At 42.9% G+C, this 25,948-nt stretch overlaps 1 protein-coding gene across 2 annotated transcripts in view; it reads right to left on the bottom strand.

Moving 5' to 3' along the window:
- Positions 1 to 2,932: 2,932 nt before the first annotated feature.
- LOC126272982 (snurportin-1-like) overlaps positions 2,933 to 25,948 on the bottom strand; it is an 86,448-nt gene continuing 63,432 nt past the window's right edge. For both annotated transcript variants that reach the window (XM_049976326.1, XM_049976327.1), the window contains 2 exons: positions 22,917 to 23,326; positions 2,933 to 3,147 (listed from right to left, as the gene is read on the bottom strand). In XM_049976326.1, coding sequence (XP_049832283.1) covers positions 2,985 to 3,147; positions 22,917 to 23,326 — 573 coding nt within the window. In that variant the 3' untranslated portion in view covers positions 2,933 to 2,984. The remainder of the gene's footprint in view (positions 3,148 to 22,916; positions 23,327 to 25,948) is intronic.

Raw genomic sequence — 25,948 nt, 5'->3', positions numbered from 1 at the left:
CCACCACCTACTCTAGTCCTGTAACCCGGAAGGTGTACACGATCAAAGGGAGAGCCACATGTGAAAGCACCCACGTGATTTACCAACTGACCTGCCTGCACTGTGATGCTTTCTATGTGGGAATGACCAGCAACAAACTGTCCATTCGCATGAATGGACACAGGCAGACAGTGTTTGTTGGTAATGAAGATCACCCTGTGGCTAAACATGCCTTGATGCACGGCCAGCACATCTTGGCACAGTGTTACACCGTCCGAGTTATCTGGATACTTCCCACCAACACCAACCTATCCGAACTCCGGAGATGGGAACTCGCCCTTCAGTATATCCTCTCTTCTCGATATCCGCCAGGCCTCAACCTCCGCTAATTTCAAGTTGCCGCCACTCATACCTCACCTGTCTTTCAACAACTTCTTTGCCTCTGTACTTCCGCCTCGACTGACATCTCTGCCCTTACTCTTTGCCTTTAAATATGTCTGCTTATGTCTGTGTATGTGCGGATGGATATGTGTGTGTGTGTGTGTGTGTGTGTGTGTGTGTGTGTGTGTGTGTGTGTGCGCGCGCGCGCGCGCGCGCGCGAGTGTACACCTGTCATTTTTTTCCCCTAAGGGAAGTCTTTCCGCTCCCGGGATTGGAATGACTCCTTACCCTCTCCCTTAAAACCCACATCCTTTCATTTTTCCCTCTCCTTCCTTCCTTCCTTCCTTCCTGACGAAGCAACTGCCAGTTGCGAAAGCTCGTAATTCTGTGTGTGTGTTTGTGTGTTTTGTTCATGTGCCTGTCTGCCGGCGCTTTCCCGCTTGGTAAGTCTTGGAATCTTTGTTTTTAATATATTTTTCCCATGTGGAAGTTTCTTTCTGTTTTATATATATGTGTGTGTGTGTGTGTTGTCACATCTCCTTCAGAACCACTACATCGATTCCAATGAAACTTGGTATGCATACTAATTATTGTCTGGGAAGAAGTACTGTGGTGGTTTAAGAACCATCCCCAATTAGGGTTGAGGCGAAAATGGGGTGAAACGGGATATACAGGGTGGTCGGATATTCCCATTTACAAACTTCTAGGACTTGTAGAGGGTAGTAAGTACAGAACATTTTGAATAGGAACCCATGTCCAGAATCATATTGTTTCCATTCTACGACAGTTTCAATTCAGATGTGTATCTCATCAACCTCTGCTTAGAGCAAGAGAAACATCTCAGAGTTCCCTGTCCTGGTCTACTGCTTGTAGGGTCGCATGAAGAGCCTAATTTATGATACATCTGTAGAGACAGACGAAGATCTGCTGGTATGAGTTCTGTCTGCTGCACAAGACATTGAAGAGACATAAGGTGGGATGGAGAGAGAGTATCAGAATGTACTTTGGAGGTACAATGTGTGTAACAAAGTTGGTGGTTGCCACATCAAGCCAATGTTCTAATGCATCGGTGCGTTCCAGCTGGTGCCGTAGATGCTGGGTTCTTGTTGTTGTCGACTAATGTAAACCATAAGGTGTAAGCTGTAACGCAAATGCTTAAGTAATAACAGAACAAGTCAGTATTATTTTCAAATGGATTGCAACAATTGTACTGGGTCACACCTCAGTACATTCCTCACATAGATGTGGATGAGATAATCATTTGCACTGAAACTGTTCTAGAATGGAAACAATACTATATTCTGGACATGGGTTCCTATTCAGAATGTTATGAGGGGATCTGAATATTTGCAAATGACTGATCTTCTCAACAAATCTAAAACAGTTTGCTAGATTCAGCTGACTTCTCTGATCATTCTTACTGCACGTAGAAGTCATTTCTGAATAACTCAGAATGTAATAAGGCATATTTGTTAATCAATCATTATCATGTGAACTACTGTTTGTCTTGTTCATTCACATTGTTATGGCATTTTGCATGTCATTTGTTTATTGAGGTAACAAAAAGTGAAAGGTAATCAATCTCTTCATCCTATATGTATTGTACCAAGGAATAATCCTCAGAAGGATACAAAAGGCAAATCCTGGGAAGCCCGACATTAAGTGAGAGAGATTAACCTAAGAGTTAAAAACTGAGGAGAAGCAGAAGGGGAGTGAGGGAGAAATGTGGGCGGGCTGCTCTGCCTAGAATGCAGTTGGAGCTTCCCACAGCATCGTATGCACTACATCCCATGAGCACCACCTCACCATCCATTACCCCAAGACAACAAGTAGCACAGACAAGATGATAAAATTTTAGGAAAATAAAACATTAAATAAAAATGGCAAACATAAAATAACAAGGTAAATAAGGTGGGAAGGTTAGGGGCTGGGCTGGGCTGGGCCAGGCCAGGCCACTGAGCAATGGCCACCATGTTCCCCTGGGCCAGAGCAGGCAAGGGGTACCCCACCCCTCCAATCCCTCAGGTGGCCAATGAAGTCAAAGTGCCCCACCTCACAATGATGAGTAGGAAATACTTCATGGGTGAAACTTAAAACAAGATCAGTCACTTTGGTGTCATCTGATAGTACCACAGTAGTGTGTCAGGAAGGTTAGAGGATCACCACAAAGCAGCCAAACATGTTTCAGGTGAAATTCTTACTCTGCAGTGGAGTGTGCACTGATATGAAACTTTCTGGCAGATTAAAACTATGTGCCTGACCGAAACTAACTTGGGACACCCAAGTTTGGGGCTTCATCCAGCCACAGTTTTGATCTGACAGGAAGTTTCGTGTTCAGAAAATCTACACCAAACTAGGCATCAGTATCATTCAATACACCCAGTCCTTCAAAGTAATTATGTATTCATGGTCTGTACTGACTTAGAAGATGCAAAGATTACGAACAAGTGTCAGTGTCTACAAAGTCAGTGGTTTGATTGTTGGTATCATGAAACTAGGGATTTACTGTAAATGTTAATCTTCAAACTGACTCAGAGAAAGAGAGTAAGTGTAATCAGTAAAACAAGAAATCTACAAATAAATAAGCACTCTTTACTCAGCTTACAACATACAAAAACATGAACTCAAGATTGAGGTGAATCAGGAGATACATCATCAATACTGATATCAATCACAGATAATTCATTAGAAATATCACATTCAAACTCGGCTGCATCTGGTTCTTTTACATCACGTGCAGCAGTCGTGGGTGAGCCATCACTTAAGCATTCTGTTTCCATTTTTACACTGCAAAATAATTTTATCATTATTAACAAGTAATAACAGCTAACACAATACAAACTATTAAAATTCATTACGAGTTAAATATAAAAAAACACACACAGACACACACACACACACACACACACACACACACACACACACACACACACACACACAAATTTTCAACTTTGTCCTATCTGATGTAACACAAGCAAATTGATGCTTCATGAACTAAGTATCTGGTGAGGCATGTGACTGGATAAGGTAGAGAACAACAGTTTTCATTGTATTTTATCTGTACTTTTATGTGAGACTGTAGATGAGTGATTACTGATCAGTTGCCAAAACAGGATAAGATGAACAACCAGAGTAGGTTCCCACACCCTAACTTCAAAGTTTACCAAATTGCCAACTGCTTTGCTTGAAGAAAATTAAAAAAAGAAAAGAGGGATGTGCCTAGGTGTTACAAGGAATAAAATGACATGCCAAAACAAATCAAAAGGAACTGCAGAGAATAAATCAAAGAACACAGTTTAATGCGTCACCTGTAACTGAAATTATAAAACCATAATGATGAGCTGTAGACAACCGATATGTCAGAGCTGTTGGCTTTAAATTTCTAAGAAATAAGGGGGTAAACAAACATGTTGAGGGATATACATAAGAAAGAGCAAGTAAAAACTGTACAAAAATATTATAAATAATTGTTGTGGGCTAGAAAAATTAACTTTATTGCAACATAAGAACTAAACTATAGCTCATACAACTCCATTCAATAGAATATTCAACAACAGAATAAAACATATATAAACCAAAGAGAAAACATAAGTCAGCAACTGCACTAAATGTCATCTCTAAAATTAGTAATTACTTGCATGTACCACTACACTTAACTCTACTTAGTGTTAATGATATTATTCTGTTTAATCAGACATGTCGTCCAGACCAGGTAACAACAAGTCTTGCACAGGTTACTGATGGTACTTTAGAGGCAGCCTTCAACGTCTATGGCAGCTGATCTGTTCCGGAGGCATAGCGGATGGAGTATTAGTCGAGTTTGTGTCATCTGCAGACAAGTCTGAACTAGTATAGGGTATATGGGAAACTGGTTTGAGCCTGTCGATGGTGATAGTGGTTGGCATACCCATAACATCGACTTTGAGAATGTCTTGTCTTCTCTGCTTATGTCATGGTAACATCCAGCGCAGGGTGGCTGTAATGGCTTGCATACTGCCTCAAGCTGTATGAAGACATGATGGCACTCCTGTAGCTCATAAAAACACAAGGGCAATGGGTCGGCTGATCCCTTTAAACAAGGGGGCATAGTTTCCAGATTTGTATATAGCTTGTGTACAAAATCTAACACGTTAATGCAGTTATCTGGCACATTTGTAAAAAACTCACCAGGCAGTTTTATTAGCTGGCTATAGAAAAGTTCTTCACTCATGGCTTTCAGATCATCTTTCAGGAATGCACAGAGACCTTTCACAACAGTTTTGACGTTAATGTCGGTGATCCAGGACACATTGGTCCAAAATGTAAAATGACTGATAGCTGTAAATCAGTAGTTGTATCCTTCTGACGGTGGGACAGGAGTTTCGAAGTCTACATGGACATGTCCAAATCTACAAATTGGAGGAAGGAATGTGCCAAGAGATGACCTGATGTGCTGGCCAACTTTATTTCGTTGACAGAGCACGCAATGTCGCACATATTGCTTGCAATCTTTGTCCATGTTTGGTCAAATAATAGCTTGATTCCCCACATTGGTAGTGGCTTATACTCCAGAGTATGACATGTTATGCAAAGAGGTGATTGCCTGTTAGTGAAAATCAAGAGACACAAATGGCTGTGATTTGTCAATGGCAATGTCGCAATACAGCAGCACGGCTCACAATAACAACCTAATATGGCGGAGTTGAAGGCCTGGTGGTTGTGCCAACAAATTTTGTAGCTTACTATCCTATTGTTGCACTGTGGCAAGAGCTTCAAAATCAACTGCATCAGTGATCGCTTTGATCCGAGAGAGATAGTGTCAGCTGACATATTCAGTTCTCCTGCAACATCAACAATATTGATAGTGAACTGTCCGATATAGTCAAGATGTCGCAACTGACATGGTGATGCTTTCTCTGGATGCTGGTGGAAAGCATATGTTAATGACTTGTGATCAAAGCATACTGCTGTCTGCCCCCAACATGTGACAAAATTTCTTAATAGCAACATAAACAGCTTACAATTTGCAATCACAGTTGGGGAAATTCTGTTCAAAAGAAAAAGAGTAATGGCTGCCAGTGCTCATTTATTTGCTGTTTTAGTGCAGCACTGATTACAGTGGCAGATGTGTTGACCGTCAGGGTGAGAGGCGCCTGTGGAAATGGGCTCACAAACACTGTAGCTTCTGTGATGGCAGTCTTCAGCTCGGTAAATTCCAACTCAGTCTCATTGTTCCACTGGAATTTGCCCTTTGGTTTCAGTGAACCAGGCAAGAATTTATTCAGTGGTGCAGCTTGTAGGGCACAACTGGAAACAAACCAACAGCAAAAACTGGCCGTGCCAAGAAATTGTCTTCATTCTTTACCTGTTGTAGGCAGCGGAAAATTAAGTATAGCTTTTGCTTTCTCTTTTGGTGGCTGTAGGCCTTGTGAGTTGATAATATAGCCTAGGAACTGTACTTCAGCTGCTCTGAAAACTTGCTTCGATGTGTTGACAAGCAGGTCATGTGCACGTGACAAGTGAAAATCTGTTGTGAGACAGGTGTTCTGCCTCCCAACTTGACATGAGGAGAATGTCATCGATATATACATAACAAACATCTAAGTCTCATCTGACTTCATCCATGAACTGTTGAAGTGTTTGGGCAGTATTACAAAGCCCAAAATGCATTTGGGTAAATTCAAATAGTCCAAATGGTGTGCAGACGGCAGTCTCAGCAACATCATCCAGGGCAACAGGTATCTGGTAGAACATACGAACTAAGTCCAAAGTAGGAACGATGTGTTTACTGTAGACAATGAATGTAAAATCTTTGATATGCAGTACTGGATATCGATCTGGAATGATTCTGCCATGAAGCTGTGAAAAGTCAATGGATGCCTTCCAGTAGTCTTCTTTGGGATCACATGTAGTAGAGATGGCAAACTACAGCTCGATGGTTGGCAGATTCCTTGTTCATGTGTGTACGAGAACTCCTGCTCAACAAGTTGCAGCTTCTTGGTGTGTCAACTGGCACAGTCAAGCATGAAATGGTGGTCCACGCATGGTCAAAATATAGTGCACCATTGAGTGCTGCACAGGTGCTAGCGAGAGAGCCTGGCACGTGATCTCCGGGAACTACCTGAGGAGTTCTATGAATGGATAATCACCAGTAATTACCAGACTGCTATGTCTTACACACAATGCACTGACCCTTGGCTTGCTAGGCTGGTAGTAGTTTCAAGAAGGCATCTGTAATGGTGGTCAGGCAGCAGTCCATAAAACGATAAAAAAATCCATTCCAAGTACAGGGTGCATCATGTCCACTATGACGTACTGCCATTCAAATATGTACTGTAGGGCTAAGTTCAACACTAATGTGACACGTTCATTTGTTGTGAAAAAGTGACAGACATCGCAGTTGCGACGTGGCAGAAGGGCAGATGGACAGACTGACACATCAGCACACATCTACCCAAAACTGTAATTTTGGGCCATGCTCCACTACAAAAAGTCGACAGCTATCATCTGCAGAGCCAAAGGCTGTCATCACTGACTTCTTGCTGAGTTTAGCTCTTCACATGGCAGGCTACACTTCCACACCTTAGAGTCTTGGTGATGAACGTGAGCGGATGCGCTTTTCCAGTGAGCAGTGGCAACAAGATCAGCAACTAGTAGTCTGAGTTGTAATGCAGCAACCTGTGTTTGTAGTGCAGCATGTGTATCATCTGCCTGAGGGTGCAGGCAAACTATTGTGATGCACATGAACAGGTACATTTCTACTATATGACCCACAGTTTGCACAGTGCATCTAGATCCCCTGTGCACACTGTCTGTATCCTCTGTGCATCAGGTGGCAGGAGTGATAAGCAAATATTCCACAGAATGTTGTCACTAACTGAATTGATCATTAATGTACGCAGTCAATGTAGTAGCTGCAATGGGGTGAAATGCAGTGCTATGTAACAATCAGTGCTCTGTGGTGATTCCAGAATATCTTGCACCTCCAAGGGCCTATCTTCATTGAGCACAGTAATTGCATAACTGTCCTCTGTGTCATCTGTGATTACATGTGCTGGCACAAACTGACTTTCTAGTTGGGCAAGTCAAAGCATAGTGGGAGGCTGGAAGAGGGTTGGGGGAAAGCATCTAAAGGCTCTTGGGACAGTGGGGGGCCATCTGTGGGCTAGCTAGGGGGTCTAGGTACAAGTGTAGATGGCAGACAGCTGGGCACATGATTGCATAGACTTGGATGTGAGATAGCAGCACTAACTAGCTGACACAAATTGGGCGGGGGTACTGGGACAGGGGATGGTGTACACACACACACACACACACACACACACACACACACACACACACACAAGATGCGCACATGGTGGGGGACAGCAAGTTACCTTAGGTTTAAGCCAGATGTGTTACGAGAGTGAAGGATGTGCTGTAAGGATAGCTCCCTTCTGCACAGCTCAGAAAAGCTGGTGGTGATGGGGAGAATCCAGGTGGCACAGATTGTTTAGCAGCCATTCAAATCTCATATGTTGTGCCACTGTGTGGTCCAACAGTTTGTTGGTGTCTATTCATTCTAGCTGACAGCTGGATTGTTGTCATACCAATGTAAAATCCTGTGCAGTGGTTGCAGCAGACCTGATACATAACACGGCTGCTTTCACAGATTACCATGCCTCTGATGGTATAAGATAAGCTTGTGATGGGACTGGAGTACATGATGTTAGATGGGTGGATTGGGCACGTGTTGCTTCTGGGTCTTCCACAAGGGTATGATCCCTGTGCCAGGGGATTGTGAGTGAAGTGGCATAGGGATGGACTAAGATGTTGTGGAGTTTGGGAGAGTGCCAGAACAACACAGAGAGGATGGATGTATCTTTGGTATGATGTCCCTCATTTCAGGGCATGATGAAAGACAGTCAAAGTTATGACAAAGGAAGTGATTCATTTGTTCCAGTCCCTGGTGGTATTGGGTGACAAGAGGGGCACTTCCTTGTGGTTGGATATTGGGATGGATGTAAGAATCAGGTGTGTGTGAGGATATGGCACAGGAGATCTGTTTGTGTATTACGTCTGGAGGGTAAGTCTGCCTGTGAGGCATTTATGAAGCCTTCCACAGTGTACTGGATAAGAGTTCTCATCCCTGCATTTGCACCTGCCACAGGGGCCAGGCTACATGGAAGGGATTTTTGATGTGGAATGGTTGGCAGCTGACAAAGTGCAGGTACTGCTGGTGATTGGTGGGTTTGGTGTGGACTGAGGTGTGAATGGAGTATTCTTAGACGAGTAGATCAACACTTTGGATGGTGGTACAGTGGGTGGAGGAGGACCATGTAAAGTGGATGGGAGAGAAGGGGTTGAGATTGTGGAGGAATGAGGATAAGGTGTCCTGGTTTGAGTTCCAGATTATAAAGGTGTCAGACCAAACCAGGGGTTTGGGGTTTTGGGGGGCTAGGAATGCTTCATCTAGGTGGCCCATGAAGAGGCTGGCATAGGAGGGTGCCAAAGCTGTGCCATGAATTTGTATCTATGCCTCCCCTTCTTCCCTTCAAAGGTGTAATAGTTATGGGTTAGGATGTATTTGACCAGGTGTACAAGGAATGAGGTGGTGGGTTTGTAATCTGCAGGGCTTTGGCAGAGGTAGCATTTAATTATGACAAGGCCATGGGCATGGGCATGGGCATGTCCGATGTTTGTGTATAAGAAGGTTGCGTCAACAGTAATGAGAGAGAGCTGGTGCAGGAAGTGGTTGGTTCTAGATAAGTAGTTGCAGATGTTGGACAGTAGAGCTAAGATTGTTTTTGTAGGGGAACTGTAACTGGCCACAATGTGGCACCCACGATTGTTAGGTTTTTGGATTTTTGGGAGCATGTAAAAGGTCGGAGTGCGGACTGTTGTTGGGGTAATCGGGAAATTGATTCAGGGGAGAGGTTCTGGGAATGGCCTATGGATTTCAGCAGAGATTGGAGGTTCTGTTGGACTTCTAGGATGGGGTCACTTTGGCACAGCTTGTAGGTGGAGGTGTCTGACAACTGCCGCAGGCCTTCTACCAATTATTAACTCCTGTTCATCACAGTAGTCGTGGAACCTTCATCTGCCTGGAGGATGATCAGGTCAGGATCTGTTTTTACATCATATAGGGCAGTCCTTTCTTCTACTGAAAGGTTATTCTTAGGGAGGGACCTGGTGAAGGATGGTGAGGCCAGGTTGGAAGTTTGGAATTTCTGGAAGGTGACCGGAGCATGGTTTAGCATGAGTTTGGGAGGGTCAGGTTGGATGATGGTACAAACTGTGACAGGCAGGGTTTGATGTTAGGACTGGATTGGCTTTTGTTTGGTTGGTGACAAAGAAGTGTTTACAGTGTAGGTGAGTGAGAGAAGGAGAGTAGGTCCTTCACAAGTTCAACGTGGTTAAACCTGGGAGAAGGGCTGAAGGTGAGCCCTTAGACAGGACAAACTTCTGTGGGGCTGAAGACTTTTAAGGCAAGGTTAACAACAGTGTTTTGGGAATCTATTGGTTCTGGATTTTGTGCAGTCTTGGTATAGGGTTTTGGAGGATATGGTAGGTAAAAAAAGGTCAGTCAGAGAAGGTCTGAGTGCTATGAGAGGATGACGTGGAGGGACATTGCGAGTACAGTTGGGTTGGATAGTGGTGTCCCAAGACGAGAGTAGGATTTCAGCAGGCTGGTAACTTGTGGAGGTAGTGTCTGGAATGTTTTTCTAGGTGTTGGATTTTAATTTGGGTGATGACATTTAGACAGTGGGGATTGAATTGAACACTACCTCTCCCAATGTCCTCGAGATTCCAGATCCACCAATTTATTCCTTGCTCACCAGACCAACTACATCTTAAACCATAACTACTTCATCTTTGAAGGGAAGATATACAAACAAATTCCTGACACAGTCATGGGCACCCACAGTGCACTCTCCTATGCCAACCTCCTCATGGGCCACCTAGAGGAAACATTCTTAGCTTCCCAGAAACCCAAACCCATTTTCTGGTTCAGATTTATTGATGACATCTTTATAATCTGGAACTAAGGCCAGGACACCTCATCCTCATTCCTCCACAATCTCAACCCATTCCTCTCCCATCCACTTTACCTGGTCCTCCTCCACACACTGTAGCCCCTTCCAAGATGTTGATCTCCTCATCTAAGATGATTCCATCCATATCTCGGTCCGCATCAAACCCACTAATCACCAACAGTACCTGCACTTTGACAGCTGCCATGCATTCCACACCAAAACTCTTTCCCATATAACCTAGCCACCCAAGGCAGGCATATCTGCAGTGATGAGAACTCTCTTCTCCAATATGTTGAAGTCTTCATAAATGCCTTCACAGGCAGGCAATACCCTCCAGACATAATACACTAACAGATCTCCCATGCCATATCCTCACACCTGATCCTCACATCCATCCCAAAAACCAACCACAAGGAAGTGCCCCTCTTGTCACCCAATACCACCAGGGACTGGAACGAATGAATCACTTCCTTCATCAGGACTTTGATTATCTTTTATGATGTCCTGAAATGAGGGACATCCTACCAAAGATACTTCCATCCTCTCCCAAAGTGGTATTCTGGCACTCTCCCAACCCCCACAAAATCCTAGTCCATCCCTACGCCACTTTCACCCAAAATCCCCTGGCACAGCGATCATACTCTTGTGGAAGACCTAGGTGCAAGACCTGCCCAATCCACCCATCCAGCAGCACACACTCCAGTCCCATCAAAGGCTTATCATACACCATCAGAGGCCTGGAAAACTGTGAAAGTAGCCACGTTATATACCAGGTCTGCTGCAACCACTGCACAGCATTTTACATTGGTATGACAACCAACCAGCTGTCAACTAGAATGAATAGCCACCTCAAAATGTTGCCAAAAACAAGGTGACCCACCCAGTGGCACAATGTGTGAGTTTCAATGGCTGTTTCACAAACTGTGCCACCTGTATCCTCCCCTTCACCACCAGCTTTTCTGAGCTGTGCAGCAAATTTTTCATACTGTAACCTTCCTGGCCTACCCCCACCCAATTTGTGTCAGGTAGTTGTGTGCTGCTATCTCATGCCCAAGCATGTGAAATCATGTGCCCAGCTGTCTGCCATCTGACCCCTCCACCTGCACCCTAGCTAGCCCACAGAGGGGTCCCTATCCTTCCATGAGCTGCTAGATGCTTCCCTGCAACCCCCTCCATGCCTTTCGTCCTTCTACAACGCTAAGCCCACCAAGCCCTGCACTCACACCTCATTCGAATACATTCCCTGTGAGTGAGGGAAGAGCTGGCAGTTGACTGAGCACAATGTAGGGAGACAGGTGTGTGTGTGTGTGTGTGTGTGTGTGTGTGTGTGTGTGTGTGTGTGTGTGTGTGGTTTTTTTTTTTTTTTTTTTCCAAGTTGAAAAATGAATGTGACAATGCTTCTGCCTGTCCAGTAGCCATCTCCTTTATTCCTAATTAATTCATTATTGTCAACCAGAGCTTTCCATACTTTATTATATTGTCTAGTTGCTCCCTTCCATCCAAACCTCATGTTGTTCATAAAAAAAAAAAAAAAAAAAAATGGCTCTGAGCACTATGGGAATTAACAGCTGAGGTCACCAGTCCCCTAGAACTTAGAACTACTTAAACCTAACTAACCTAAGAACATCACACACAACCATACCCGAGGCAGGATTTGAACTTGTGACTGTAGTGGTTGCACGGTTCCAGGCTGAAGCACCTAGAACCGCTCTGCCACTTCGGCCTGCTGCTGTTCATCCTTCATTACTGTCTCCTTTACTAGCTGCCCTCTATTATCTTTGCATTTCTTTCTCTCTGATTTCTTCCCTCTTGCCATTATAACACACTCCATAATGGCCGCGACACACACAACTTTTGTTACACCCTGTAGTTACAACCGTGTCTGTTACATCAGCTGTGCATACAACTCCACATGCCACACAACTCCCGATAATTGCATAACGCACCTTTAGCAACGTAAAATCCTTCCCTCTCTCATGTATCACTTCGAATCTGCCTGTGATTGTTTTCATTTTATCTCTTACATGTGATGATAAATCACACATGATCAAATTTATTGTGTGTGCATGATGATATATCACACGTGACCAGATATACTGCTGACACAGTACTAGCCACTAGCCCTTGCCCCCAACACAACTCCTTTCCCTCCTTACACCCATCAACATTATTCAACTCGCCCTGCAACTACCTGCAATCTTTACCCGCCACTTTCAACACCAACTTTCTTCCCCAGTGCCATCTTTCCCCTCTCCCCTCCCCCCAAACACAATGGATCCCTCCTCTATGTTTCCTTACCCCTAGCCAAAATCCTGTTCCTTAAATGTTGCCTAAACCATGGAATCCCCCCTCCCCCAATGCTTAACCATAAAAATCCCTGTTAGTGGATCCCACCCCTCCTTGCACAATGATCTTTTCAGACACTGCCAGTCCCCTTCCCTCACAAGCCTGGTTCTACAAAAACACATCTCCATGGCACAGGCATCCCTGAACCACCTCCACTCCCTCTACAAAATACTCTTACTATGGAGTCTCCACTAACTACACTCAACACCCAAATTAAATTCTTGACACTCCAACACCTAGAAAAACATTCCAGACACTATCTCCACAAGTTATCTAGCCTGATGAAAACCCATCTCATCTTGGGCCACCACTATTCAACCCCAATTCTACTTACAGTGTTCCTCCTCATCAACCCCTCACAGCACCCAGATCCTGCCTCAATGACCTTTACAATCTACCACATACTCCAAAATCCCCTAGCAACACTCCAGAAACGAAACAGTCCCAGAACACTGTTGTTAACCTCTCCATCAAAATCCTCAGCCCCAAAGAAGCTTCAGTCATATCCAAAGGCCTCACATTCAGTCCTACTCCCCAGCTATAACCATACTGGACTTGAGAAGGCCCTACTATCCTTCTCCCACTCCCTATGGTGAAAACACTCCTTTGACACCAACCCCTCCAACCAAAGCCAATCCAATTCTAAAATCAATCCCGGCCTGTACCAATTCATATCATCCAACCGTGACCCTCCCACACTCCCCTGGTCACCTTCCAGCAGTTCCAACCTCGCCTCTCTATCCTTCCCCCGGTCCCTCCCTAAAAACAACAACCATTCATCAGAAGGAAGAACTGCCCTACACGATCTAAAAATGGATCCAGATCTGATCATTCTCCTGGCAGACATAGGTTCCACCACTGTTGTGATGAACGGGAGTGACTACCTGGCAGAGGGCTTATGTCAGTTGTCTTACACCACCCCCTACAAGCTCTGCCAAAGAGACCCCATCCCACAAGTCCAACAGAACCTCTAATCTCTACTGAAATCCTTAGGACCTTCCCAGAACCTCTCCCCTGAATCCATTTCCCTAATCAACCCAACAACAGCCTGCACACCCACCTTCTACATGCTCGCCAAAATTCACAAATCTAAAAATCCAGGATGCCCCATTGTGGCTGCCTACAGTGCTCCCACTGAAAGAGTCTCACTCCTTGCTGACCAACATCTGCAACTAATTATCCAATACCTAGCCTCCCACATCAAAGATACCAACTTCTTCCTGCACCGGCACTCTACCATCCCCACACCCTTACCTCCCGGGTCACCACTTGTCACTGTTGATGCGACCTCCTTATACATAAACATCCCTCACGTTAATGGCCTTGCCGCAACTTAACACTACCTCCTCCCAAGGCCATGCAGATTCTAAACTCACTACCTCATGCCTTGTACAACTGACCAACTACATCCTAGCCCATAACTACTTCACCTTTGAAGAAGGGTATACAAAAGAATTTGTGGCACAGCCATGGCACCCTCCTATTCCAATCTCATCATGGGCCAGCTAGAGAAATCATTCTTAGCTTCCAAAAACCCCAAACCCCTTGTCTGGTTCAGGTTTATTGATAACATTTTTATAATCTGAACACAAGGCCAGGACATCTTATTCTCATTCCTCCACAATCTTGATGCCTTATCTCCCATCTACTTCACCTGGTCCTCCTCCACCCAGCGTGCCGTCTTCCTAAATGTTGATCTCCTCCTCTCACATAGCTACATCCATACCCCAGTCCACAGGAAACCCATCAGTCACCAACAGTACATTCACTTTAACAGCTGCCAATCATTCCACACCAAAAATCCCAACCATATAGTCCCCATTGGCAGATGCATCTGCAGTGTTGAGAACTCCCTCACCCAGCATGCCGAAGGCCTCATAAAGACCTCCACAGACAGGCAATAGCCTTCAAACCTAACACACAAACAGATCCCCTGTGCAGCAGCTCCACACACATCTGAGCATCACATCCATCCCAAGAACTAACCACAAAAAGGAAGCCCCCTTGTTACCCAGTGCCACCCAGGACTGGAACTATTGAACCACATCCTTTGTCAGGGCTTTATCTGTCGTCATGCCCTGAAATGAGGGACATCCTACTCAGTATATTTCCATCCCCTCTCAATGTGGTGTTCCACTGCCCACTCGACCTCCACAACAACCTTGTCCGTCCCTGTGTCACTCCCACCCCCTAACCTCTGCCACAGAGACCATACTCTTGTGGAAGACCCAAGTGCAAGACCTACCCATTCTGCCTACCCAGCAAACTTACCCTACATCACTGCAATCCCATCACAGGCTTCTCCTCCACCCACCCCCTCTACCTGGAACCCTAGCTAGCCCACAGATGGCTCCCCACTCTCCCAAGAGCTGGTACACACTTCCCCCCCCCCCCTAACCCCCTCCCTGCATTCCTCCCTTACTTCACTCTAACATGCACCCCAGTACACTCCCTGTGGCCCAGGAAAGAGTTGACAGAGCACAATGTAGGGAGATAGGCGCATGTGATTGATTCTGATGATTTATTTGGCTGAAAGTTTTGTCAGTAAGTCTTGTTGTTATGCCTATCTGGTACTCATCATCTCTGCTATATGGTGCATAGCAACTATCCTTTCCATAATACTGTCATTATTCCATTCTGGATTTTCCATTGTTTAAAAATGGTACTCACTTGCATGTAGCATTACACTGCACACAACACTACCTTTCAGTATCAAAATCAAGAGAGGAAAGTCAGGGAACACTTATCTATTTATCTGCTAACTCATTATCCATCATTGCCCATTTACTAATTTCTCCCAGCCTTCAGTAGAATATAAATAATGGAAGGAGCAAGGTAACTAATCACCAGAGACAGGATTATATGCATTTGCATGTTGCTACTGCATTTGCAAATTTGGCCCCTCTTCACCAATTATTGCAATTTTAACTAAAAACTAGTGACAATGTATACTTTCGCTCTATGTTTACAATATTTTATAAATTTAGATGGGCGGTCTCTAGCTCGATGTCACTCAGATTGACTGCGACCTAGAACTGCTTGCAATCGCTAACACAGATGCCACTGGCTTGCGAAATCATTACAGAAGAGGAAGAGGAACAGGAACAGGCAGGCAGAGTCTATGCTCCTGCACCCGCATCCCTGGTTAATGTGAAGGAATTGTTTTATAGTGTCGAGTTTAAGAGAACCATTTTGTGCAAAAAAATGTTTCAAATAGACTATGACAACAACTTCTGGCAACATCAAGTTGCAGTAGCAGGGATCTGTCCAAAGGTAGTCAAAACATTGGTTTAACATGGATTTATGTGAAGCATTCATTGCAAGCAATATTCCTCTTTGCAAACTTACAAACCCTATTCTCAAAGGCTTCCTGCGCAAATATTGCTTAAAGCAAAATATACCAGATGAATCAAAATTACGTAAAAATTACACACCGACAATTTACGTAAATGTTCTGGAAGAAATATGCAATGAACTGAAGGACAGCATTATATGGATTTCAATTGACCAAACTACAGACACTTGTGGCTGTTACATTGCAAACTTAATTTTTGGTGTTTTAAAAGAAAAGCTGCCTCCTTCCTATTTAGTGGCCTGCAAAAAACCTGAAAAAGTAAATCAATCTACGATCACCAGATTTGTTAATGAGGGCATTAGAAAAATATTTCCAGAATCTTCTGCAGGTGAAAGAGAGTTTGTGTTTATTTCAGATGCTGCTCCCTATATGAACAAAGCAGGAAAAGCCCTCCCAGTATTTTATCCCAATCTGATTCATGTGACGTGCTTTGCTCATGGAGTATGTCACCTTGCTGAAGAAGTATGATCCATGTTTGTGAATGTAAATAAACTGATTTCATCCACAAAGACCTACAAAGAAGAACTACCAAATGTGCCTTTACCTCCTGAATCAGTGGTAACTCATTGCGGTATGTAGGCCAAAGCTGTGTTGTTTCACAATGAACATTTCGAGGCCATTAGAGGGGTAGTAAACGACTGATAGTGCAGAGGCTTTGGCAGTTTGTCATGCAAGGAAGCTTTTAATGGTTCCAGTATTAAAAATACATTGCTGTGAGTAACACTCATTTTTCCCACATACTTGCAAGTATTAAAAAGCTTGAAACTCAAGGTTTGACTTTGAATAAATCTATTAAGTTAATTGAATAAAATTAATCTAGTGAACTCTTCATTTCGGGAGGTATTCCCAAGAAAACTCAAAGAAAAGTTTGGAAATATTTTAAACAATAACTTACACTTTGAACCCGTGTGCCACATTGATAGTTTTATTAATGTGACAGCTGAAATTTTACCAGAAACAATTAGTGCCAAGATAGCACTCAAATTCAAATACTGTCCAGTTGATGTAGAATGGTCCTTTTCTGCTTATAAAAATGTTTTGAGTTATCAAAGATACAATCTTACTACCGAATATTCGGGACAGTACTTGGTGGTTTATGTTTACAATACTAGCAAAAATGTAAAATAAATTGTAAATGATGCTTTGATCTAGTAGTATTAATTAAAAGTTAATGCTGTTCAAAAAAAAAAAAAATCCATGGTTGTATGTTGTTTTTTAAATAATGTATTGCGGAGTTTTTGAGCATGCCCCTCTGCATGCAATGTATCTCAAAGTTGGTCCTGTACATATTGATTGTTTCGCTGTGATTCACTCACAATGCATCCGCTTGTTACCAGCAACAATAGCACAGGAGGAACAATTCTTGAAACACAGTATGCATCCCCATTTTGCAAATTTTTAGAAAATAATCCCAGAAAGGCCCCCTTTCTAACCTCTGCCAGAAAGTATTCAGAAAATGTATCAGCACTCTAAATGTACTAATTTTTTGTTTGGCTGGCCCTTTTCCTCATAACTGATATGCGCAGGTTCGACTGAGATAAAATGCACATAGTAACCACCATGTTTTTTATTATTTGATCTTGCATATTACGACACTTTTCACGAATTTTTTAAAAATTTTCTTGCATATTTGCAGTAATATTTTAAGGTTTTTATGATGCATATAATCTGGTCTCTACTGACCACCATGTAAAAAGTTTTTGGTGGTATTGAGCCACAGGCCAGCAATATTTTTTGAATGAATAAACTGCCATTTGACTGTGTATTACTGTATCTTTTTTACTATCTAGATTTTGGCTTTTATGCCATTATCAAGTATAATGCTAAAAGATATTAGGCCGTTAACATGTCAGATCTGTTAAGTCTTGTTTACCTGCTTTGGTTCCTTTTCCTCATGCCCGTACCTACAGGTGTCGGGCATGTCTTGCCTTAGAGGTGTAGGCAACAGTCTGAGCTGCCACCTCAATTACAACAATGAGGATGACATTAGGAAGGTCACAGGGAATGTCCCATCCACTACTGTGGAAATCACACTGGTCATTGTGTAGACTGGTAATTACCAGAAGAATCCTTTGTGACCAAAGCATTATTCAACCTACCAGTTTCAAATGTCTGCCTTGGGCCTTTTTTATAAAAGAGGAAATTTGTCCAAAAGACAGATATGCAGAATAAATATAATTAGCTGAAGAAACTATGAACAAAACAAAATATTGCAACTTGGGGAAAGTCATGGATATTAAAAGAATAGCAATTTTGTATCTCTTGTCGAAACATCAGAAGGCTCATTAATGAAGAGGATGAACTCCTAAGGACAAATTGGATTTGGGTAGATGTGCTGAGCTTATCAGAAAATGACATCGAACTCACTGACAGTGAGCAGATTCATCTTGATGGATACAAGGTAACATCATATTGCAGTAGAACCTGTTAACTGAAGAATCACCCTTTATCCAGACTTTGGTGTTACATTTCAGTCAGACAGTAATGGCAGATTGTTGCGTTTTCTGGACCAGCTGTGAATTATTTGCCCCATTCAAGTTCTGATCGAGGACACAGGGCACAAAGCCATTGGCAATCTGTTTTAAGGCTTCCAGTAATTCACGTGTAAAAAACCAAGAATCAATGGTTTATCTCAGCAAAATGGTCAAATTTAACAATAAGATATGCTAGCCTATTAAGAAAAAAGATATTGTAACACAGAAGCATAAGCAATGACTTGATAATGGTTTATAGAGAGAAAATATGATAGTTATATATCAGCATCTGACTTTTGCCAAGAGGTTGCTACCGCTCTACCCTCATCCTAACAGGACCTTCCTCTCAGGGATCCAACTGCAGCATTGATGGGGCTCAGGATCAAACTGAAGTCATCCTCACCACTGGGTGCCTGCCAGTATCAGATACTGTCAATTAGACATAGGACCGGGGTTTGTACAACTGTGGCAAGCTGCCAGCCTGCTCCGCCCTCACCACGGCTGTGCCAGACTGCCACACCAGCTTGTGATGAAGTTTGGCTGCTGGCCAGGAATGTTTACCAAACAAGGCCAAGCTGCACGTGGGCTGTGCTGAATGTAGCAGCTGCAGGCATCTTCAAGGCAACGCCTCACTGTGGACGTCCATGAAATAATGTGCACCTTCGAGCATTCGCCAGATGTGCGCTTGAGTTACCGATACAAACTGTTGGAAAGTAATACGGAAAGTCTACTGTTATTGAGTAACTTTCGACTCACCCTGACCCACCGTCATCCATCAGGTCACATACGCAACCTCTACAGAATCTCAAGACTTTGCAGGCGACCTCAGCAAGATATGCAGTAAACTGTTTCATCCAAAATCCTTATTGTTTCCTTCTGTTGAATGGATACTTTATTTACTTTAGGTGCACCGCCCTAGTACATAATTTTGTAAGAAAACGAAGTGAAAATAATAGATATACAGAGAAATTTTACTGAACGGTGACTAACTGCAGGAGACCATCCCTGAGAGGATAAGCAAAAAAGGTAATATGGACATACAGCTGGCAATGAGTTTCAAAGGAGGTATACTTGAAGGTCAAGATGAGAGGTGCTGAACACTTTAGAATCTGATCCTGTTATCAGCAGGAGGCAGGTGGTCTGCCCGCATGGACTAAACCAGATGACCCTGTGGAACATTCTCCACGACAACTGCACAATCTATATCATTTACAATGTGTGAAGGCCTTATTACTTAAGGACTGTCTTCCACAGTGATAAGTTTTGTTGCAGTTTGTCACACACACACACACACCACAATGGTGCAAGGATTTCTACATCCATTCTATACACAGATGAGGCTGCGTTTATGAGAAGCAGTATCTTCACAACACCCATCTTTGGGCTATGAAAAGTGTCCATTGTATTGTGACAGTAACCAGCAGCACTAATTCAGCCTCTGTGTTTGGGAAGGTATTATTGTTTTAATTTCAAGTGGGTGTATGTCTCTTGCAATGAATTTCCAGCCTAATGTCCACATGACCTTTTGTTCCTTCTCCTCTGACATTGTTTCCTGCAGTGTGTTCCCATTTAGCAAAATCACCCTGTATTTCTAAGAGCAAAATAAGTGAAATGAGGTTCCTGAGTCTTTTTCTGTGTGTTGACTGCATATTATGAGGGAAAATCGGAAAGTAATGCACAATAATTTTATTACCAAAAAGTTAAGTAGGCGAAGAAGAAGAACCCCTTATGTCTTTTACGTACTTTCCTACGTACTCACCAATGTTCTCAACACATTTCTCCCTTCATGGTACCAGTTTCAATATGCTCTATTTGTAAAAGTGCGTGTAGTTGGAGTACAGTCATCTGCAGACTGCTGATTTCCCTTCCGCATCTCTTGCAAAGCATTGGCCCATCATGACCAAACAGATAAAAGTCCAGTGGTGCAAGGTCCAGACTTTAGGGTGGATGCTGGGGCACAGCAGCAGCAGCAGCAGCAGCAACAGCAGCAGCACAGGGTAATAGAAGTCTGACACCGTCAGCATTTATGTTGTGTCGTTTGTCACGAAGGACACGACGCAACTTAAACTTTTAATGTAGGATGCGGCATTAACAGTGGTCCTGTGTTCTGCAAAGTCCATCAATAACACACCACGCATATCCCAGAGCAATGTTGCAAGCACTTTTCCAGCAGACTGAGTTACTCTGAATTTTTTCTGTACTGGGGAGCCAGCGTGTTTTCACTCCATAGACGACTGCTCAGTTTCTCGCACGTAGTAGTATGCCCATGACTCATCACCAGTGACAACTCCTTTCAGAAATGCATGCCCTTCTGTGGTGTAATGTGTTAAGTGATCCAAGGTTGTAATCATTTGCTGGCCCTTGTGGTTCTCTGTCAGGTTCTTCGGCACCCAGCAAGCACTAGCTTTACGAAATGTCAACTTGTCATGAATGTATTGTACTCCACAGAACATAAAATGTTGAACTGCTTTCCAATAAGATTTGCTGGTCATTCAAATTTGTTCCTCAATGGGTCCAATATTCTGTAGGGTTGCAGCTGTTACTGGCTGCCCGGAGCATGCCGAATCACTAAGGTTCACATGGCCTCTTGGGTGAATGAATGCCACCTGGAGGTACTGCTATGGCCCATACAGTTGTCCCCATACAGGCCACACAAGTCCCAGTGAATTTCACTCACTTTATGCACTTTGGCACAAAAGTGTCAAACTACACTTTGCTCTTCTTCATGAGTTAACGACAGAACCATGTGTATCATTTCTGTTTTGTTGTTCATGCTTCTCTTGCTAGAGAGCAGAAACTTTTTTTTGAAACTGCATATTAAGTGGTGTAAAATGTCTGGGCATTTATAGGTTGGGACAAATGACCACGACAAATGCCTGGGCAAATGCCGAAAATTCAGGATTGCCCAAGGATTTGTGCATCATAAAGATTAATTGATAAACAGCAGTTCTAAGAATAATTTTAAGCTTTTATTTTGTATTTGAAAGGTTTTTGCAACACTGCTTCTTTAGTGATTGGGTAAAAAAGTTGAAAAAGCTGCTTGAGAGGTAGGAGAGTGTTATTAGGGAAAATAAATTGGACAGTAAACATAAATATTTACACCTATTATGAGGCAGGTTTTGCAGTAATGCATAATAAAAAGAAAAAAATGACAAGTTTAAAAGTAATTTTTGAAATAAATTATGGTGTATACTAAGTAGCTAGCCTATAGGTAGTATTTTTACTTATATTATACGAATGCAAAAAAAGAAAAAAAAAATGTTGGTGTAAATTCTGTGGGTACTTTAAACACTTTTTGATATGCTTTCCATTTTGTTGGACTGTGACAGTTGTATTTCTTGAAAAAATATTTACAAGATACTCCATTCTCTTTTAAATTGAAAAATCCCAAACAGGTCCTTTTTTCTTAACCATACTGCAACTGTTCAATAGCCTATTGTCTCTGACAGTCAGACCAGTGTTGCCAATGCCAAAAAACTAAACACAAAGAAAGCATGAATTATGTGGAATTATCAGCCACTCACTCAAAATTTCATCTACCTATTTATAATAACAGCAATAGCACTAATATTTAGTTAGAATAACTGGAATTAGAGTAAAAAAAGTTTATTCATAATGATTTTAGCTCGGGCTGTGCCACATTCAGATTCCACAGTTCCAGGAATCACAGATTCTCCAGGAACCGACTAATATCAGAATCAAATGATTCCAGCATCTTTGGAACCAATTCTTTGTCATTATATCTTTTATGTTAGTGTCCTCATTTTATCTTCACAACAATGCAGTCACACAAAGCTAAACAAAGAAAGGAAGGAGTAGAATGGAAAACTACAGTCTGTCTCAAATGTCGCTACAGCTGTCAATAAACCATTATATACACAACAATGCTGTTTTGTTTTCACCTAGCAGATGTTTTTCACAGAGAAGTTGTATTTATGGCTGATCTGCTTATGATTAGAATACTACTGTGGAATCTGAATTTGTAATAACAATATAACAATAAATAAGGCTCAAGATCAGAGGGCGAGGGGGGGGGGGGAGGGGGGGAGGTAGAGAGAGAGAGAGAGAGAGAGAGAGAGAGAGAGAGAGAGATGAACAGAGAGAGGGGGAGGAAGTGATGGACAGAAAGAGTAAGAAGGAGAAGATGGATAGAGAAAGGGAGGAGGAGAGAGTGGGGTGGAGGATGAGATGTACAGAGAGACAATTAGAGGTGGGGAGGTGATGGATAGAGAGAGGGGAGGATGATGATATGGAAAAGAGAGATGAAGGCAGAATGCCCAGACCAGAAGAGGGAAGAGGAGGAGATTAGGACATATATCCAAATCCCATACATATTTAGTAATTGTGAAGCACTGCTGGGTTCACTGGTACGCTATAAAAACTTACTTTTTGTTTCTGCTCCTATTACGGCGCCTTTGATGCTGCCGCTGTTTGTTTCGTTTAGCTATTGCTGACTTTTGTACATAAACAGCCACACTCTCATAGTCAGAAGGACGTTCCTCAAGGTATCGTGGGTGAACATCCACACCCAAGACTTCAGGTATCATATGGGGCTTTAGCCAACCAACAAGTGGTGTTGAACCTGCAGTATAGTGACTTTCACTGTGATAAAACAGGAGACCATCTAAGGAACCACCAGGCAGTTCTACACCACTCAAAATATCTCCAACTGCATCCATAGTGCAACGCCTGTAAGGCAGAGGCAAGAAAGGAAATGGGTTCTCTGCAGATTTTTCAGTTGCCCCAGAATTTTCTTGTTGGAACTTTGTTTCCATCCAATAGCTGCGGAACTCTGTCTGCAAGAAGAGATTCAAATTTAACAATATTGAAATAGCGCACACAAGAATTTTAACAATTACTTACATAAAAGTTTTTATGATATTTATAGAGAGAGGATATATACAGAGTGAGGGGGAAGGAGGAGATAGAGAGTGGGAGATATGTCTTATATGTGAAAGTGGAATTGGAATGAATCAATACAGTGATATCAATAATCATGTTTATACAACATATTATTCTGAAATATCATGTATGCCAAGCTTCTGATGCTTTAGAATTGCCCCCAGCAGTTAACAATGTCAAACTTATACAGGGTGTCTGAAAAGACTTTCCCTGATTACGTAAATTGATAAGTCAGGCTAGAAGTAAGATACAAATATGAAATTTGTGTCAAATTGTTTACAACTATCAAAGTGTTTTTTTCTGTTTTACGTTCACAGTATTTAAGTAGTGGATGAGGTGCAGTGCCCAAGAAGCCATGTTAACCAATCAGGAGAAGGCACAGTGTGTCCTGTGGTACCATGAGACACGATCACCAACCACAGTGCAGACACACTTCCAGACAACATTTGGAAGGAATCCACCTGATGTGAAGAGCATTAAAGCCTGGTATGATAAGTTCAAGAACTCAGGCTAGGTTGCTGACCTTCCGAGGTCTGGTCGACCAAGAACCTCAGCAGACATGGTGGAAGGTGTAAGGCAGTCTTTTCTGCGAAGTCCGAAGAAATCGGTGCACAGGGCCTCATGTGAATCACAGATGCCAAAAAGCTCTCTACATGATATTTTACACAAACGTTTATTGTTTCGTGCATACAAAGTGCAAATCGTTCAGGCATTGTTGCCCAATGACAGTACACGTCGATATGACTTTGCGGTCTAAATGCTATCACGTATTGAGGACGATGATGGTTATCTCAGACGAATTGCCTTTTCCGACGAAGCGACCTTTTTTGTCAGTGGAGTAGTGAATCGCCATAATGTGCGCATTTGGGGTTCATAACCCCCTAGCGAGGTGATTGAGTGCACCAGAGGCAGTCCAAAGGTGAATGTTTGGTGCACGCTATTGCACAATCGAAGTATCGGGCAATTCTTCTTTTCTGAGGCTACCATCACATCTGCAGTGCATCTGGACATGTTGCAACTGTATGCTGTTCCTCAGCTGCTTCAGTATCACCCCGATGTCTTGTTTCAGCAAGACGGTGCACCGCCTCATTGGGGCTTGGACATCCATGCCTATCTCGATATGACCTTTCGTGGGCGATCGATTGGTTGTGATGGGCCGATGGTTTGGCCTCCACGCTCTCCTGACATAACCCCATTAGACTTCTTTTTATGGGGTTATGTAAGGACGAGGTCTCCGAACATGTGTACCATATCTTCAAACCCTGCAGCAACGGATAACCACAGTCGTTGAATCGATCCCTGCAGTGATGTTGGCTAATGTGTGGACGGAAACTGAATATCGCCTAGATGTGCTATGTGCTACCAAGGGTGCTCATATGGAAGTTTGTAAACAATTAGACACTAGTTTCATATTTGTATCTTACTTCTAGCCTGAGTTATCAATTTATGTAATCAGGGTAAGACTTTTCGGACACGCTGTATAACATAATAGTAGTAACAATTTAACAACAATGTATAAAAAATTGACAACATATGTACAGGCAACTGTACAGTTACAAACAAAAGTGACAACATACAAATAAACAAAATAGTGGCGATTTCAGTGTCCTCTCTCGAAGCTCACATATTAAACACACACACATTGATATGTTGCACAAGTCAGGTACTCTACCATAGTACTGCACCTGGACTTCAGTGCTGGAACAACTTAGCTGGACACGTGTAAATTGTGTTTTTTTTATCACTCTGCTACCACTGAAGAAGGGCATTGTCCTAAGGGTTAGAGACAATTACATTTTTTAAGCTTAATGGCTCGACCAGGAGAGCTTCTGTAAAGTTTGGAAGGTAGGAGACGGATACTGGCAGAAGTAAAGCTGTGAGTACCGGGCGTGAGTCGTGCTTCGGTAGCTCAGATGGTAGAGCACTTGCCCGCGAAAGGCAAAGGTCCCGAGTTCGAGTCTCGGTCAGGCACACAGTTTTAATCTGCCAGGAAGTTTCATATCAGCGCACACTCCGCTGCAGAGTGAAAATCTCATTCTGGAAACATCCCCCAGGCTGTGGCTAAGCCATGTCTCCGCAATATCCTTTCTTTCAGGAGTGCTAGTTCTGCAAGGTTCGCAGGAGAGCTTCTGTAAAGTTTGGAAGGTAGGAGACGGATACTGGCAGAAGTAAAGCTGTGAGTACCGGGCGTGAGTCGTGCTTCGGTAGCTCAGATGGTAGAGCACTTGCCCGCGAAAGGCAAAGGTCCCGAGTTCGAGTCTCGGTCGGGCACACAGTTTTAATCTGCCAGGAAGTTTCATATCAGCGCACACTCCGCTGCAGAGTGAAAATCTCATTCTGGAGTTCAAAATTAAATTTCCTTCACCACATTATTAGAATGAATAAAATTAAAACAATATTGACAGCTCATGCTGTATCTGCCAAAATGTCTGATAATTCAGATGGCAAAGATACATTAAAATGTATATCGTTATAAAATTGGCATTGGGTCAGAAAATGATGCACTGTTAATGGTT

The sequence above is a fragment of the Schistocerca gregaria genome, chromosome 5, assembly GCF_023897955.1.
Source record: "Schistocerca gregaria isolate iqSchGreg1 chromosome 5, iqSchGreg1.2, whole genome shotgun sequence".
Taxonomy (NCBI): Eukaryota; Metazoa; Arthropoda; class Insecta; order Orthoptera; family Acrididae; genus Schistocerca; species Schistocerca gregaria.
The sequence above is the reverse complement of the archived record's forward strand: the minus strand, read 5'-3'. Positions and strand labels throughout refer to the sequence as shown.